Source organism: Bos indicus, chromosome 13, assembly GCF_029378745.1.
Source record: "Bos indicus isolate NIAB-ARS_2022 breed Sahiwal x Tharparkar chromosome 13, NIAB-ARS_B.indTharparkar_mat_pri_1.0, whole genome shotgun sequence".
Taxonomy (NCBI): Eukaryota; Metazoa; Chordata; class Mammalia; order Artiodactyla; family Bovidae; genus Bos; species Bos indicus.
This window is the reverse complement of record NC_091772.1, coordinates 71,291,761-71,309,268: the sequence shown is the minus strand read 5'-3', so window position 1 is coordinate 71,309,268 and position 17,508 is coordinate 71,291,761. Positions and strand designations below refer to the sequence as shown.

Below are 17,508 nucleotides of genomic sequence, written 5' to 3'. Positions count from 1 at the left end.
GTTGCTAGATAATTAATTAGAAAACACTGAATGGGACCTCCTTCCCAAAGCTCCCACTTGAGTTCCAAACTGAAACTGATACCTGCCTTAGTAGCCCAGAGGCCCTCCAAAAGTTCTTGAACGTAGCTTTGGTGTACGGCATCCCAAATGCCTTCCCCACCCTTACTTCCTAGTTCTACACCAAGAATTACTAACTTATTCATACCCTTGGATACATAACCCACTTCCTGAAAGTTGGTCCTAAGAAAATATAAGACAAGAAGGACTGGAATCATTTGCACAAAGATGTTTGTTGCAGCATTATTTACCTTTGCAAAACTTGAAACTACTCATGTGCCCCGTAATCAGAGCATAATTATTGTAATTACCTGATGCACTGTCCTATCACTACTAAAGACAGTGATGTTAAAATCCACATTGTATATAAGCAAAGTCCTTTGGTTGTAATAAATGAGGGGAGAAAAGCAAATCTTCTTTGAGTCTATGTGTTACTGTAACTACACACAAAAATGATTTAAGTATATGAATAGAAATTGGAATGGAACATGAAGATATAAAAATGGCAATTATATTGGGTGGTAAGGAAGGGGGATTGTTTTCTCTTTCTAATCTCTTCTTTATTGTTGTTCCACTGCTGATTTTTGCTACAAATAAAAATAAATATACCCACACTGGTTTGTAGACAATGAGTATCAAGAGATAAACAGCCTTCCAAAGGGAGAGCTGGTGTTGGAAGGCAAGCTGATGTGGGTTCCCTTTTGCCTTACCTGCTCCACTCTCTTTGTTAAGTGATATGATCACTTGGGTTCTCAGGTTTTTAATCCATCAAAATGGAAGTGCTAATATCCCAAGAATGGCAGTAATAATGCAAGTGAAATTTTCTGGTAAATAAGTATAAAGCAATTGTTAATTTCTGCAGCTTTGCCAGTGAGCTAAAAATTGCCAGGGAGAGGCCACCGTTAGTGCCTGTTGAAATTCTAGTCTATTTAGATGAAGTTATAGAACTCAGTAGAAGAGAGGTGGCAACACATAGGAGATCCAAAATAGCTCAGCCCGGCTTTTCCCTTGACCCCTGATTTCCCACTGGCATCACTGTGATCATGACCCTCTCTCTGTGGAGGAAGTTATTAGAGTTGTGGAAGAAGCTGAACCCCCATTATGCCATCATCCTTTTGCTAATTCAGCTCCTACCACCATTCCACAGATCATCCACTAACAATCTGTGTGTTCCTATAAAAGAAGTGTTTGTGAACCCCTGACTCCCATGGGTTTTGAACCAAACTCTGACTTAGTAAAGGCTGGTTCTCATTTGAGGATAGAAAACAGAATATTAACCCAGGCAGCTTTGCTGTGTTCAGGAAAAATCTTTTCCTCACAATGACCTTCTTTATTTCCTTTCTTTAAATGAAGGTGTTTTGATGAAAGTGTTAGTCGTTCAGTTGTGTCTGACTTTTTGTGAGCCCATAGACTGTAGCTCACCAGTCTCCTCTGTCCATGGAGTTCTCCAGGCAGAAATACTGGAGTGGGTTGCCATTCTCTTCTCCAACCCAGGGATCAAACCTGGGTCTCCTGCATTGCTGGCAGATTCTTTATCATCTGAGCCACCAGGGAAGATTGAATATAGTTACTGAAGAAACATTGATTCAGGTATTTACATACAATTAGTTCATTAACTTAATTGATTTTAGGCTATTTTCTATGGCTGTATGGAATTCTGCCCTTTGCCCTCACGTTTGAAGTCTGTTCTGTAAACCATTTGGGTCTGACATCCTTTGCTGATTCCTGTCTTTCAGAGCCTCCCACGCCCATCGCCCCTCCGGAGCTGCTGGCCGTGGGGGCCACCTACCTGTGGATCAAGCCAAACGCCAACTCCATCATTGGAGATGGCCCCATCATCCTGAAGGAGGTGGAGTACCGCACGACCACAGGCACCTGGGCGGAGACCCACATCGTCGACTCTCCCAACTATAAGCTGTGGCATCTGGACCCCGATGTGGAGTATGAGATCCGAGTGCTGCTCACACGACCAGGGGAAGGGGGCACGGGACCACCAGGGCCTCCCCTCACCACCAGAACCAAGTGTGCAGGTAGGACCCTTCTTCCTGACTGTTTTGAGATGTTGTGCAGTTGCTGTGAGTGATGCTCCTCTTGAAGTTGTGACAGTCATTCCTCGACTTCTTTGATATGAGTGTGCATCCTGTTGGGGTAATAAGCAGTATTTGGTCTTGCCTTTGAGGTTCTGGAGGCATCTCTGGGGCCCTCCTGGCTTCCCCTGTGAGTCTAAGAATCACCTAACTCTGGCTCTAGTTTAGCCTCTCTAGTCCTGGAGAGTTTCCTGGATCGGGCAGTATTTCCCGGGACACTGGTTCTTTCTCCCCAAATACTCCTGGGACCTTTGGAGTATGTGAGGCTTCCTACTGCTGACAGCACCTCGGAGGACTCTTGGTTCTGAGTCTTTGAGGGGTCCTGATCTTGTTTCTTTGAGGGCTCCTGGCTGTGTCCCTGAAGGGTCCAGCTCCGGTTGTATCTCTGGAGGCTCCTGGCTCTGACTATGTGACCTGAGGCTTCACTTGGTCTATGTCTCTGAGTGCTTCTGATTCATCTTGCATATCCTGTGTCTTTCTGATTTTAGTTTTCTCCCTGGGCTGGGCTTGTGACCCGAGTGAGCTCTTGGTTTTAACGATGTCCTTGAGAGCTCCTAGTCCTAGTTCAGCCTCTGAGGTGCTCCTGGTGCCTTCTGGCTCTGAAAGCATCTCTCAGTGGATTCTGAAAATGCCTTCATCCCTCAGAGCCTCCTGCCTCTGTGTCCCTTGGGGGCTAGACTCTACTAGGAGTCTGGGTTGGGATGGTCTGTCCAGAGGTCCTCTGAATTCTAAATCCCTACAGGCTCCTGGCTCAATGTTTCCTTCAGCCAGGCTCTGACAGTTTGTCTGAAGTTCCTGGTGATGCTAAAGAGTTTGCTGACTAGAACTGTGTCTGAGGGGGTTCTTTGTATCCAACTGTATCCCCAAGAATCTAGGCTTCTGTGATGTTACTAATAAGGGGAGCTAGCTAGGATTATACCCCTGATTTGTACCCTTAGATGTCTGACTTTGAATGCAACTCAAGAAATTAAAAGGACTTAGTGTTAATGTGGGATTTTTTTGTTTTTGTTTTTGCAAATCACATTATTTATTTTATTTTTAAGTAACCATTCGATGTAAGTACTTTTATCTTATATATAAATGAAAGAATTGAGACAACATTTTTAAACGTTTTATCCAAAGTCATAGAATTAGCCAGGAGCACACTCAGGGTTTGCACTAAGGTTTTCTGACTCAACTGCCGCTGATCATTGGTCACACATTGGTAAATACATAGAGAGAGCTGTGTGCCATCAGTTTGGTATATAGGGCTGGAGGTGCTCCAGTGACCAGTGACGTGGCAACATGAGCCATTGACCTCTGAGGGGGAAAGAATCCCTTCTGCCTTCTGGGTGGGGAGTGAAGGACCCATCAGAACAGTCATTTCCATGGAACAAAAAGAAAAATAAAATAGTTAGGCTATAGTAAAACATAATGTGTGCCTAAAAATCACTGCACTGTTCAAAGTTACACAATAAAAGCTTCCAGGTTCATGGAGAAAAGTGGGACAGGGTCACATCTTTCATTAGTGACAGATCCATAAGAGAGCAACCTAGTAAAAATGGCACAGCTGTACTTACACATGTTGATCTGTATACATGTGTACAGTCGTACAACTGTGATACAAATGGGGCATTACTTTGAAACATCCTGAAGTTTGCTTGTGGAAGTGGGTGTCAGAAAGGCCACAGTCCATGAGCTACTGGAAGGTGGTGGAGGAGGACTGTCTGAAAGTGGTGGTGAGTTGATCCACGTGTGGATCAACATGGCTTGTAACACACACAGTGAACAGAGGGAGCAGGGAGATACTAGAGGCAGGTGGGTCTGGTGTGTTCCTACGTGGTTCAGTCCAGCTGAGAGCAGTTTTCTGCTCTACTAGTGTTTCTGTGTGAAGCATCACACATAGCCAATGTGAAATTCATGTTATACTCACATTGTTCCCTAATGTGTCAATCATGTTGGAGAACATTTGCATTTTGGAAACAAGTGTTATAGTAGAATTGACTGTAACCACTTTAGTGCCTCTTGGTCCCCTGGAGAAGGGTATGGCAACCCACTCCAGTATTCTTGCCTGGAAGATCCCATGGACAGAGGAGCCTGGCAGGCTACAGTTCATAGGGCTGCAAAGAGTCCAATGTGGCTGAAGCAATTGAGCAGCAGCAGCAGTGCCTCTTGGTAAAGCACGTAACCCAAAGTTGGTGAGTATTTCTATTGCTTGGGAATATTCCTTTGAGTGTTATTGAATCACCGTGATGAGTGGAGACACCATTTTCTTGATTGGTTTCAAAAACCAATCGTTGGTAGAATTCTTCATTGAAACCTGATTATAAAACTTACTACTTAAAAAAGACATAAGGATATGTTATTAAACCAGGTAATGCCTTATCTCAGCTTTGCAATTCAGTATTCATCCATAAAAATAATTGATTTGATCCTGCCAATGAGACTTTTCTCTTTCCACAGGGTTTCCAGAGGTTTTGATCTTTATAAATGATATTCAGAGTACTTTAGCAGCCCCCGTGGACTTATTTGCTGATGATCATATAATACATTTTGAAATTCAATTGCAAGATGATCATCTCAATAAAAATTTACAATCTATTGCAAACTGTTGCCACGGCTGTGTAATGGATTTTACATGTTGAAAACACAATTGTCTGACTATCACTATAAAAATTATGAGTTGAAAACACTCTTTGTGGTTTTATATTTCAAAAATGTTGGTGTTTAAGTAAGTTATGCCTAAAATCTTGAATAACCCACGTCTTACAAAATGTGTCATCAAAAAGGTAATCTTCTTTTTCACAATTGCTGCTGCTAGTAGAATGTTCTTTGCCTCATAATTAATTTTTAAAAGAATTCTAGGGCTGATAGCCATTTGTAGGACTGCTTATTGGGGTTGGTAGTCTGAGCTTTTTTCCTCCCTTTCTCTCTTCTATTATTAATCACACTGGAAATGTACTCATTATTTTACAAAACAGAAAATGAGAGAATGTGGAGTGTGGAAGGTATAATTTCTACCCAGAGGAATTTACAGACTGGGTTAAGATTCAAACAAAACAGCAAAAAGGGTAAAACATAAAGTCTGGTATCGAAATAGCAAACTTTGTGGAGAAAAACAAGTTTGATGTGGAAAGAGCAATGCTGTTACATTGATCTAGAGTAGTGGTTTTCAAAGTTTTGTCCCTGGACCCACATCATTGGCATTGCCAGGGGACTTGTTAGGGATGCAAATTCTCAGGCCGTGTCCTCTGACCTAGTGAATCAGAAATTCTGGGGCTGGAGCCCAGAGATCTGTGCTGTAAGGAGCTCTTTGAGTGGTGCTATTGCACGCCCACATGTAAGAACCACTGATACAGTGACACACTCAGATACCACTTTGGTAGTACAGCCATCGTATTGTTTGATCCTTGAGGCAATTCTCAGAGGTAGATGGACAAATACTGAAGCACAGAATCATCAGACAAAACTTACAGATCAATTATGTTCTTATAGCTAAATCTCTTGACCTAAGGAACTGCCCATCAGATGGTTGGATGGAGGTTCCTCTGCACATGTGGGTGAGACTGAGTAATAAAGAGACTGGTAACAATGGAGACAAGCTGAGCATGAATGACCACCATGCACAGCCGCTATAGTCTTGCTCATCACATGTCTACTGAATCCCTTCCATGTGCCAAACTCAGTGCTAGGTACTAGAGGCAGCGGCTCGCAACTGGAAGCCACAAGCTCAGGTATCGAGAAGATGCCAGGGACCCAATTCAGCAAGGGCAGGTAGTGGTGTATTCTGGTTCTGCCAGGTTTGCCAGGTCACTAGGTAGATTCTTGGATGCACTGGGAGCAGATTCCAATCCTTAAGGTGAGAGTTAGCCATTAAACTGGAGCCTGCGTAGATTTATCCTACAGGAATATGGGAATGGAAGGATAAGAGAGCCACAGGTGGCACTCCAAGACTCAGATGCCTGGGAAATGAGCGATGGAGCTGTTTTCTGAGGTGGAAAGCACAAAAGATGGTTTAGGGTCAAGAAAGCCAGCCCAGGTTTGGCTGTGTTGTGTTTAAGGCGACGCTGTGAGCAGGTGATGCCAGATGTCAGTCTGGAGCTCAGAGGACCAGCCGCTTCCCTCTGCTTCTTCCATGAGAACTACCTCATTGCACCTGCATTTCAAAGCCAAAAGGACTTCTTTGTACCAAGGAAAGCAATTTAATTCTCTTTCTTCATGCTGTTCTCTTGAGATGCCTCATTCAGTTATTTTTTCGTCGTCATTTTGTTCCTTTTGCTCAGTTTACTCATTCACCGTCTTTTCTGAGATACAGGCCTGGGGAGCAAAGACGATAATGTACATCAAAGTGCTCTGAAAAGCTCAAAAGGCTCGTCAGATGCCTGTAATGAAACACGTCATTATTTGTGGCCATTATTATTATGGGTGTCATGATTATGAATCATGATATCAAGACAGAAAACCTTACTTGTCCACTTCTCTGGGTTGACTGGTGTTTGGAAGGGTGGGTCATCCCCCATGATGCTGTTTCATCATCCCATGGGAAATACCATTTCGAAACATAATGTATGTTGTAGCCTGGACTCTGGGAGGTTTTTCTGGTCTAGAATAGCAGGTGGTTTCCTCTGGCACATCCACAACAGCAGATAACCAGTAATAGGAGTTGGGCCCCAGAAGGGCTCTCTCTTGTCCATATCAGCCTCACCTTGAATGCCATCTCTGATGAGATGCTCATGTTCTTCCATGGAAGACCAGGCTACTGCTGGGAATCTGGGGTAGTTACTATTATCCAGTACCCAGTGTTAGCCTAGTTATTGTTAAACTCTGGATGGGATCCTACGTAGGAGCAGAGAGCATCCATTAGATTGAAAGAGTAGGGACAGTAGTCAGGCTGTTGTCATCAACTGTCTTGAGTGCTCATGGAGAATCACGGGCATTGGCATTGAGAATGGGGCCCAAGGTCAATAAGTGGGAAGGTAGGTGAGAAAATGAGAGGTGCACAGATCAAACTGATCCAGACGGGCCCTGCATCTTTTCTGCAGGTACCACTGTTAGTGGCCTGAGCACTTGCCTGTTGATGTCTTAAAATCATCCCCCAGCATCACATGGAAGAGACTCTCCCTCATTTTTACCCAAATCTGCCTCCACACAACACTCACTCACAGATCCGGATCTTATTCTCAGGTGGCATTTTCCCCCTTATCTCAAAAATAGGTCTTCAGCAACCTAAAGTTGTCTCTCTTGTGCTCCAGAAATCGCTTTCCCCTCAAAGCCCTTCTTTAACCAGACCCTGGGCAACTCTCTTCACATCAGAGTTATGGAATCACACATCAACCACCCAGCAAGCCAAGTGATCACACATCCCCCGAGATTGCTTACTCTCGGAAATCAAGGGGCCCTTGCCTGGGAATCCACTTCACCATGGTCTCAGAGAGTTCAGGCTAAGTGAAAAGCAACTTGATACAGCCAGACACACGACTGTATGAGACGAGCTGCTGATTTGGAGGGCTCTCTGCCTGTTACCTCCACCGGAGGGTTGATTGCACATTATATTTTATTTACATATTTATGGGTTTCTACTTGAAATGATATGTGTCTCCCTCTCTCTTTTCTCCAAGGGGATAAAAAAGAGAAATTCCAATTGCTGGACTCAATGAAGTGAGAGTAGGCATTAGAATTTAGTGAAAAGAATAGGGGCTTTAGAGCTAAAAAGGTTCTGATTTTGATTTCAGGCTGGCACTTGCCAGCTGGATGAGCACGGGTGAATTATTTCTGTCGGTGCCTTAGTTTCTTTTCATCTATTTGCAAGAGATGATACTTGGACTATTTTGTTATGGAGCTTCAGTGAGACAGTTCATCTGCCTAGCAGAGAACCCAGGGTAGAGAAGCCCCTTTTAACGAATATTCAAATATTTAGAGATAATCTCAGGCCTGAGAAGATTTCCTCACTGTAGCGTGATGGACTCTGCTGGAAGGGATTTCTCTAGTTGCTGTTCTCTGTACTTTCTCAGCAGTGGATTCCTGCAGAAGCTCTGGTGAGTGGCTGTGCAGGTCTTCTGGGGTCTTTTGAGTGGATTCAGTACCCTGAAGGGGCTGCAATGGTACCTGTTGATGGGAATGGGAATTGTCACTTTATAGTTCTGTCTCTAGTCTTAAGAGAGAGAAGCATGTTTCCTAGACCCTTCTCTCTTTTGGAAGGCCAAGGCTAGTACAAATGAGGCCTTGCAAATAGGGAATGGAGGCAAGACCTGACCCTCTGCGATGAGCATCTTTGGGTGGATGTGTTTTTAGTCTAGGGCAGAATGTATGGAAACAAAAAGAAAGAGGAATTCAGGATCTAGAAAATAAAACAGAGTTTTGTGAGGCTCTTGCTTTCATTTCTATAAGCCTCAGTTTCACTCTCTATAAGACGGGGGTAGCATCACCTGGCATAACTTTTAGGGCTCTGAATTAGAAGTACATGGGGACTTCCTTCTGGGCAGGATGGTGGTATGAGCACAGAAACATCTGACTCCGTCTCTGCACTGCCAAGATCCTGGCAGGAAGCTCCATAAATTTTAGGGAAACACAGCAGAATTAGCCAATAGAAGTCCGATCACCATTGTACCCAGAATCAAAGCAAAGTCTAAAGACCAAGAAGCTCTTTAACACTGAGAAACCAGGGGAGGGGCCTCCCATGCAGGGCACTGTTGCCAAAGCAGTGCAGGTCATCCCAGACTGATGGCAGCCACAGAAGAGGAACTATGACCACCGCTTCTTCTTTTTTTTTATCTTTTTTTTTTCCTTTTTTTTTTTTCAGGTTTTAAATTTTATTTTATTTTTAAACTTTACAATATTGTATTAGTTTTGCCAAATATCGAAATGAATCCGCCACAGGTATACCCGCGTTCCCCATCCTGAACCCTCGTCCCTCCTCCCTCCCCTCCCCTCCCTCTGGGTCGTCCCAGTGCACCAGCCCCAAGCATCCAGTACCGTGCATCGAACCTGGACTGGCGACTCATTTCATACATGATATTATATATGTTTCAATGCTATTCTCCCAAATCTCCCCACCCTCTCCCTCTCCCACAGAGTCCATAAGACTGATCTATACATCAGTGTCTCTTTTGCAGTCTCGTACACAGGGTTATTGTTACCATCGCTTCTTAACAACGATTTGAAGGGATGCTGGCTCTTCCTTCACGTCCCCTCCCTCCTTTCGCTGCCTCCGCTGCTTTGCCACTTCCTTCTTTCCCTGGAGTGTGGGACTTCGGAGAGAGTTCTCTCCGCGGGGATGATGAAAGGGGAAGGCCTGCTGAACCGCACTTGGTTCAGGAGCTGCTGCACAAGCCAAGGAGTGTTGCAGAGGAGCCAGCATCTGCTGGGGCTCCATCAGATGGACTCATACGTGTCCTCTTCCCTCAGACCTTCTTCCCTCTGCCCACCATACCCAGTTTCTGTGAGTGGTTACCTCAGACTCACCTACCGTTTGACTGAGGGAAGAGGAGGAGAAAAGAGAGTTTTCTTCCTTTCCACCTGCAATGCACAGCCTCAGAGGTTCTCCTCCCAACCTGGATGCCCTGAGTCTCCTCACTGGATACCCTGAGCATGGTGTCGGAGTGAAGAGCAAGGTTGGACACCTCTTAGCAGTCCCTGGAGGGGACATCTGGAAGCCCCTTAACTGTTCTTTCTAGAGTGTGGCAGCGCTTACTCTTCTTGATTTTGTAGCCTTAGGTAAAGTTCCAAAAAGCCCTGTGACACACCCTGTTACGTGTAGATTTTTCTGCCAACCTCTGCTTCCTAGAGCAGTGGTCCCTACCCTTTTATAGCACCAGGGACAGGTTTCGTGGAAGATAGTTTTTCCATGGACTGGAGCAGAGAGGATGGTTTCAGGATAACTCAAATGCGTTCCATTTATTGTGTACTTTATTTCTTTTATTATTTTGTTGTGGTATGTAATGAAATGACTATACAACGCACTGTAATGCAGAATCCATGGGGCCTGAGCTTCTTTCCTTGCACCTATCACGTGCACAGTTCACAGGAGGGTCCACACCCCTGTGAGATTCTCGTGTCGTGATCTGACCGGAGGCAGTGCTCAGAAAGTAATGTGAGTGATGGGGAGCAGCGGTAAATACAGATGAAGCTTCAGATGCATGCCCACTCCTCACCTCCTGCTGTGCAGCCCAGTGCCTAACAGTACTGGTACTGGTCCATGGCCTGGGGTTGAGGACCCCTGGCCTAGAGAACTAGGGCCACCTGGGAGGTGAAGTCAGCCAAACTACTCTGGTGAACACTCCCACATCCCTCTTTAACCTTGAAGATTGAGTTTAAAGAAAAAGTGAGCCATAGAGAGGTATTAATGATACAAGCTAACAGTGTTTTTTGTTTATTAAGCTAGCTGGATTAAAGACATAGCCCCCAAATATGTTAAAATTGGATGTCAGTCATTCCTGTATCTATGGAAATGTTGAAATAACAATCAAAGAAAATGGATGATTATAGTAATGAAAACAACAGCTACCCAGCTTGAGTACCTGCCATACTCGAGGCCTGTTGTACTAAGCTTGTTATGAGTACTATTTTACTTGTAATTCTTGCAGCAACCTAGTGGGGTGTGTATAATTTCCTCCGCTGACTGGAAGGTAAGTGACTCACCCAAGGCCGTATACCTGCCCAAGTGGCTCAGCTGGGAATTGAACTTTTAATTACATAGTTGTGAAGCTCCAGATCCTTCTCATATTACCCCTGAAACCCAGCGGCTAAATTATGAAAGCATAAGGCACCATGACCAAAAATGCACTGATGAAAAAAGTTGAATATTAGAAAAACTATTGGTCTAATGCTTCGTATCAGTGGGTCAAAAGATGAAAACCATCAGATCTTCTCCAGAGAGACTGAAAAGTAATTTGAAAAAATTCAGCCTTCATTACCGATCAGAATTCTTAGTAAGCTAGGGATGGAAAGGCACTTTCTTATTTCTAGCAGAAAATGTTCTTATAGCCTCAAAGCCTAAGAGAATAAATGAAACAAACAAAAAAAGCTATTAGAAATACTAAGAGATTTCAGTATTATGGTCAGACACAAAGCAAATAAACAAAAATCAATAGCTATATGCCAGTGATCACTATTATAAAAAAAAAATGTATCCTATTCTCAAGTGCAATTAAAATATAAATACTTAGGAGTAAACCAAGAGATATTCAGAAACTATATGAAACCACACACACTTACAAACTTTATTGAGGATGATAAAACAAGACCTGAATAAATGGAGAGAGATATATCATGTTGCTGGATTAGCAGATTTAATACTGTGAAAATATCAATGTTCCCCAAATTAATTTATGGGTTTAATACAATTATAATCAAAGTCCTAATGAGATTCTTTCTGGAACTTGACAAAGTGATTTCAAAATTGCTCTGAAAGAAGATATGAGAAAAAGTACTGAAGAATGCTTTGAATAAGTGGAGGACTTCAGTGTGAAATATCTGTGTTTATTATAGCTATAATAATTAAAGCCCAGAAAATATTCTAGCATAGAGTGACACAGGCTTTCACAGTTTATATGAATGGAGAATTGCTTAACACATAGCATATTTGTAATTGGTTTATAATTTGGAATTGAAATAGAAGGCATTGCAAAGATATCATGATATGCTAAATAAATTCTGGATCGATTAAGAAGTTAAAAGCAGAAAAAGGCAAGAACCAGAAGGAACTAAAGACAATATTGTTCTGTGCGAGGAGGGACTTGCAGTTAATTAAAAGGAAATGCGTACACTATTGAGTGATGGTTTGCAAATTTACTATGTGAAAAAGGAAGAGGAAGAAAGATCTTCATGCTATGCTAACAAAATTCAGAAAGCAAATAGGTGAACTGGATATGGAAAAATATGTGACAAAGCAGAGAAAATAGGGATATATTCTTACACATAAGAGCCCTAGCAAGTCAATAAAAATGTCATCATGCTCATTTTTTTAAAAGGGCTAAAAGGTATAAATAGGTAATTGCCAGACAAAATATGAATGGTGAAAAACAAATTTAAAATGTCCAGTGTCACAGATAATCAAATAAATGCATTTTAAACTATAAGATTACCAAAATATATGTACTTTTGAGTGATAATAACCAGCAATGGCAGGAGGGTTGAAGCAGGAATTTCTGCCAATGGGTTAGGTAAGTGGCACAACATTATTTGAAGACAGTTTGCTAATTTTTTTCCTAATGAACTAATCAGAGCTGCTCAAAAAGAGTTGTATACATAGAGGTCATCACTGTATTATTTATAAGGGCAAAAACTTGGAAATCACTTAACTGCCCCAATAGGAGCCTACATATTTAAGTAAATTTTTATGCATGTGCACAGTGAAATTCTACACAGATATTACAAACCATGGTTTCATAGAATATCTAATCACATGGGTCAGTGTTCATGCTATTAGTTAAAAAAATAATAGCTTATGAAACCACATGTGTAATTACTGTCCCAATTTTTTGAAATATAAATACACAGGCCATGTCTCGGCTGGTGCCAGTTTGTGAGAGCTATAAAGTACTGAGGAGAACCCCCCATTCGTGGTCCTGCACATGGTTTGATCCTGCCCCCAAGACACCTGGAGATTCCCAGGCCAGCACACGTGGCCCCTGTTTCCACTGTCTGCCCTGAGTTCCAGAACATCACTCTGTTTCTGCTGGCTGTGAAACCGGCCCCTCTCTACCACTGTCCCAAAGCTGCATGAACACAAAGCTGTGTTCTGCAGCAGCGACAGCATCTCTCTTGATGCTTGGGGGTGGGGTGGGGGCACAGACAAGGGATTGCACTGCTGTGCTACCTAGCAAACAACTCAAAGTCCTTTCGCAGCCTCAAAAGTCCTTTCAGTCAGCAGGGATTTCCCCCTCTTTTCTTCTCGTCTCTCTCCTACAGGTGTTGCAAAGTCTTCTTTTCATTCCCACAGCAATTTCCAACTTCAGGTCCAGTCTTTTCTTTGTACATCTTTTGAGTTGAAGTGAACATTAAAGGCGAGTGTAGGGAGACTGGCTAAGAGATCTTAACTGAGATCAAAGCCTTTCTTTCGATGAAAACAACCCCCCCTTAAAAAGTCCATTGTCTAGGTACACTCTTATGCACACACAGACAACACATACAATATATATGGTATATATTTTACGTATATAGGAATATATATGTGTGTGTGTGTATGAGATATTGTAGGTCACTGTAAATGTTTTCTTTGTTTTGCTTTGTTACATAAAATTAAACAGCATAAAAGTAGGTTTCCCCCTTAAAGTCAAATTTGAATGTGAAAGATTGTTATACATTTTAAAGCACTTTTGTATAAATGTGAGAGGTTATTTTTATCATAGTTAGTAAATCATTGACATTCTTGGAAGGTGCAGGAACAGTTGCGCATTTGCTGAGCCCTGGGATGCAAACCAAGCTTTATGTTGGGCTCAGATGGAGACGGGGAAAGTCAGATGAGGGGTCTGCCTACAGTTCCATCTGAGTTGGAATCCAGGTTCTGCACTTATAATGCTAGACAGCTTGGGGCAGTTTGCTTAACTTCTCTAAGCCAGTTTACCCATCTGTTAAATGGGGATGATACTGCTTATCTCATTGGATAGAAGTAAAGGTTATCAGTATTAACGATGGCTGTTATTGTGCTGAATCTGCTTGCAGCCCCACAAGGAAGGTACCTGTAACCATCAGCACCATCACTACCAAAGCTTAGAGAGGTTAAGTGCTTTGTTCCAAGTCATGAAGCTTATTAGGAAGTGGCTGAGATTACAGTCTATCAAGTTTGACTCTCATCCTTGCTCTTAACCCACCTGGCTAAATAACTAAGTCCCTGGCACAATGCCTAGAACTTAGTAGGTGCTTAGTAAATTGGACCTTTGGGCAGTTTAAGAGATCCTAGAAGCTCTCTTTCTCTCTCTCTCTGCCCGGACCCTCCTCACCAATAAATCCCAAGATCTTCACTACAACGAGTCCAAGAGGCAAAGGGTAGACACTTGCTTCATTCCAGGAGGGATCTGGGAGGGCTGACAATTTCAAGAGCTTGTTGTGCACCCTCAGCCAAAATTATATCAGAGCCAGCGGAATCCCAGGGTGTCTTGCCCATCACTGGCATTCTGGATTGTAGAAGTCTCACTGCACTAAGAATGGGAGAGTGTGCATCAGTGAGCAAAAACTTGTCTTGACGCAGAGGAGCTGGCTGTACTTGCTGGAAAGGAGGTGTCAATCAGTGGTGGTTTCTAGGTCACCCCCACCACTGGCTTGACCCTCAGTCATTCTGAGCTTCTTAAAGGGAGCCGTGGCAGGAGCTGAGAGAGGAGTGTTGGAAGGTCTATGGGGACTTACCAAATGGTGGTAGATGTCCATCCACCAATGCCACATAGATTTCCCTAGCAGGGGATGTCTGAAATCATTAGAAGCAGGTAACTCTTCCTGCGAATCCTTCCCCAGTTGGACCCAGGGCTAAAAGCAGGTGCAGTTGCTGCCACTGCTATGATACGGAAAAAAGGAAAGTCAGATGAGGGCTCTGCCTACTGCTCCATCTGACTTGGAATCCAGGTTCTGCACTTAGGATGCTAGACAGCTTTGGGTAGTTTGCCATTCTTACTTCTCTGTCCTCTTTATCTTCACACTTGAAAAAAAATTAAGCAGCATCAACAGCAAAGCAAATTTTTGAAAACAGAAAATATATCTCCTACACCAATTAATTTTTTTTGCTAGTACATATTCCCTTTCAGTCACTGACCCATTCTTATATAATTACGCTCCAGGTCCTGTTTATAGTCTCCACCTGTCACTCAACACCATGATGTCAATATTTTATACATCCTTAAGGAATTTTCAACACTTTTTAATGGCTCCATAATGTCCCATAGAGTCTAACTGCCAAAATTTGCTTAATAGTTCCTGTATTGCTGGATATTTGGGTGTTTCCAAAATGTCACAACTCTCTGCTTTGTAACCTTCTGTTTGAATGATCCTCTAGGCTGAATTTCAAGGAGTGAGGTATTAAAAAGGTAGAGACATCCTTATGGCTTTTGCTATGTTTCACAGATTGCTTTCAATGAAATAATTATGCTATTTTTTAATGATATGGGCACTTTTAGTGTAACCTTGACAAAATTATATACTATCGTTTTTTAAAAATTTGCCGATTTCATAAGCATAAAGTGATATTTTAAGTCTGCTTTAATTCATGTCTATCTACAACCTCCACTCTGTATTCTCTCTGCCTTGCTCGCATGTGCCAGCTGCCACGCTAGTCTTTTTTATATTCCTCAAGTCTTTTTTTCCCTTCAGAAACATCACAGCCGCCCTCTTTCCTGCCTCGGGGCCTTCGCCCAAGCTGTTCGCTCTTCCTGGAACTCTCTCCCATTTCACATTCTTCATCCTCCTCCTTTACATGTCCCTTTAAAGGTCACTTCACAGAGAGACCTTGCTTGACACCCCTAAACTAGTCTCCTTCCCACTCCCCTTTCGAATCACATATGACACTGTTCACAGAACTTATCCCAGTTTGCGATGATCTGATTATGTGTTTGCCGTGTGCTCGTCTGTTAGGCCGTGTGCTCCCCCAGGACACTGCCTTCGTCAGGTCACTGGTCACGAGTGCCTGCAATCGTGCCTGTCACATAGTAGGCACCCAGGAAGTCAGTGTCACATGCGTGCATGTTTTGGCGATGTACCTGCTGCCCAGCAGAAAATTTAGAAAATCAGAAAAATACATGAACAACCGTTTACATGACCCAACAAGGCATTGATTAATGATTAAAAACTATTACCAAGTTGGTGTTTCTAACAGTTTCATGGTTTACATTGAACTCATTAATTAATATGGGCTTTGTGTTGCTCTTTGGGATACAGTTAGGTTTGAAATTGCTTGAGGATTTCAGATTTCAAGAATCTGCCTGCCATGTAGGAGAAATGGGTTCAGTCCCTGGGTCCGGAAGATCCTCTGGAGAAGGGCATGGCAACCCTCTCCAGTATTCTTGCTGGGAAAATCCCATGCACAGAGGAGCCTGACGGGCTATAGACCATGGAGTTGCAAAAAAGTCAGACATGACTGAGCAGCAGCAAGCCATGAGGACTGGGGAGGGGAGGAGGGAATCATTTACGGAGATGGGAAGGAAGCTGGGAGCCTGACCCAGAGAAAGTGTGTCAAAGAAACCCTTTCAGAGGAAGGAGGGCCCTAATTGTGAATCTCTTGACTTAGCATGATGGCAGGGCAGACATTCAGACCACAATCAGGAAACTCAGTTTGGGAGGAAAACAGCAGTCCTGTGCAGGTGACCAGTACCACCTGTGTTTGTAAATCCTTTATGATGCTATCTTCCGAGAGCCTTTTATAAACATTATCTCTGTTGATCTTCCTGTGACTCTGAGACTAACCTGGATAATCAGCACCATTTTACTCTGGGGGACACAGAAACTCTCAGGAGTTATAAGACCTTCTGTATATCTCAGATCTTGGGATAACTGTGACATAACATCTTCTGACCCCAGACTTATGAATCCTGCCCTCTGGCCACTTTTGAAGGTTTCAGTGTGCTGTGAATCTTGAATTTACCGAAAGGTGGAGGGGTAATGGGAGGAGGCAGGAGTTCTGACTAATTGATTCTTTTTTTTTTAATTTGAAGGTTAAGCAGAAAATCCATTTAAAGTTAACCCAGACTATTTATACTTAGGATGGTATATGAACTAAACACAATGAAATTGAGCCCAAAGGAATATCCCCAAGAAGAAAGAAGTCAGTAATGTGACCCATAATTGCCTTTTATGATTGGTAGTGTATGTGCCTGGATCTCTGCACCCACCCCAATGCATTTAATAAAAGCCATTGGCAGCTTAGGCAGCTAAAGGCCTCTAGCAAACAGTTAAGAGCCATCCCACTGTTTTGAGCTGTCTTAGACTCTGAACTCCCTGAGGACAGAGTCTTTTGCATTTCACTTTAGTGTCTGGCTGGTACACCCAGAAGTTTGAAGCAGGGGTGAGCATGCATCCTTCATTAGATGTGGCTAAGAATGTAATGATATTCTATGTTATGGGAATTTTACTGTGATTGCACCATCTCATTGTGGCTTCTCCTTTGTCTTTGGACGTGGGGTATCTTTATTTGGTGGGTTCCAGCATCCACCTGTCGATGGTTGTTCAGAGGCTAGTTGCAGTTTTTGTTGGAGGAGAAGATGAGTACACGTCCTTCTACCCCGCTGTTTTGGAAGTCATGGGGAATTTAGGATTCAGAATGGGCAGTGGGATACCGTATAATGTGACAAGAGCATTAAACTTAATTCTGGCCACATATTTTCAAGATACCAGATGAAAGATATTACCTAGGAGACTGCTGGCCCTCTGGGGATAAGCCATGAACCTTGTCATATGAATGGGATGC

General features: G+C 43.0%; 1 protein-coding gene across 12 annotated transcripts in view; it reads left to right on the top strand.

The window, feature by feature from the left end:
- Positions 1-17,508, top strand: part of PTPRT (protein tyrosine phosphatase receptor type T) — a 1,149,770-nt gene that overhangs the window by 531,348 nt on the left and 600,914 nt on the right. For all 12 annotated transcript variants that reach the window (XM_070801694.1, XM_070801706.1, XM_070801700.1 and 9 more), the window contains exon 7: positions 1,794-2,087. In XM_070801694.1, the coding sequence (XP_070657795.1) occupies positions 1,794-2,087 (294 nt within the window). The remainder of the gene's footprint in view (positions 1-1,793; positions 2,088-17,508) is intronic.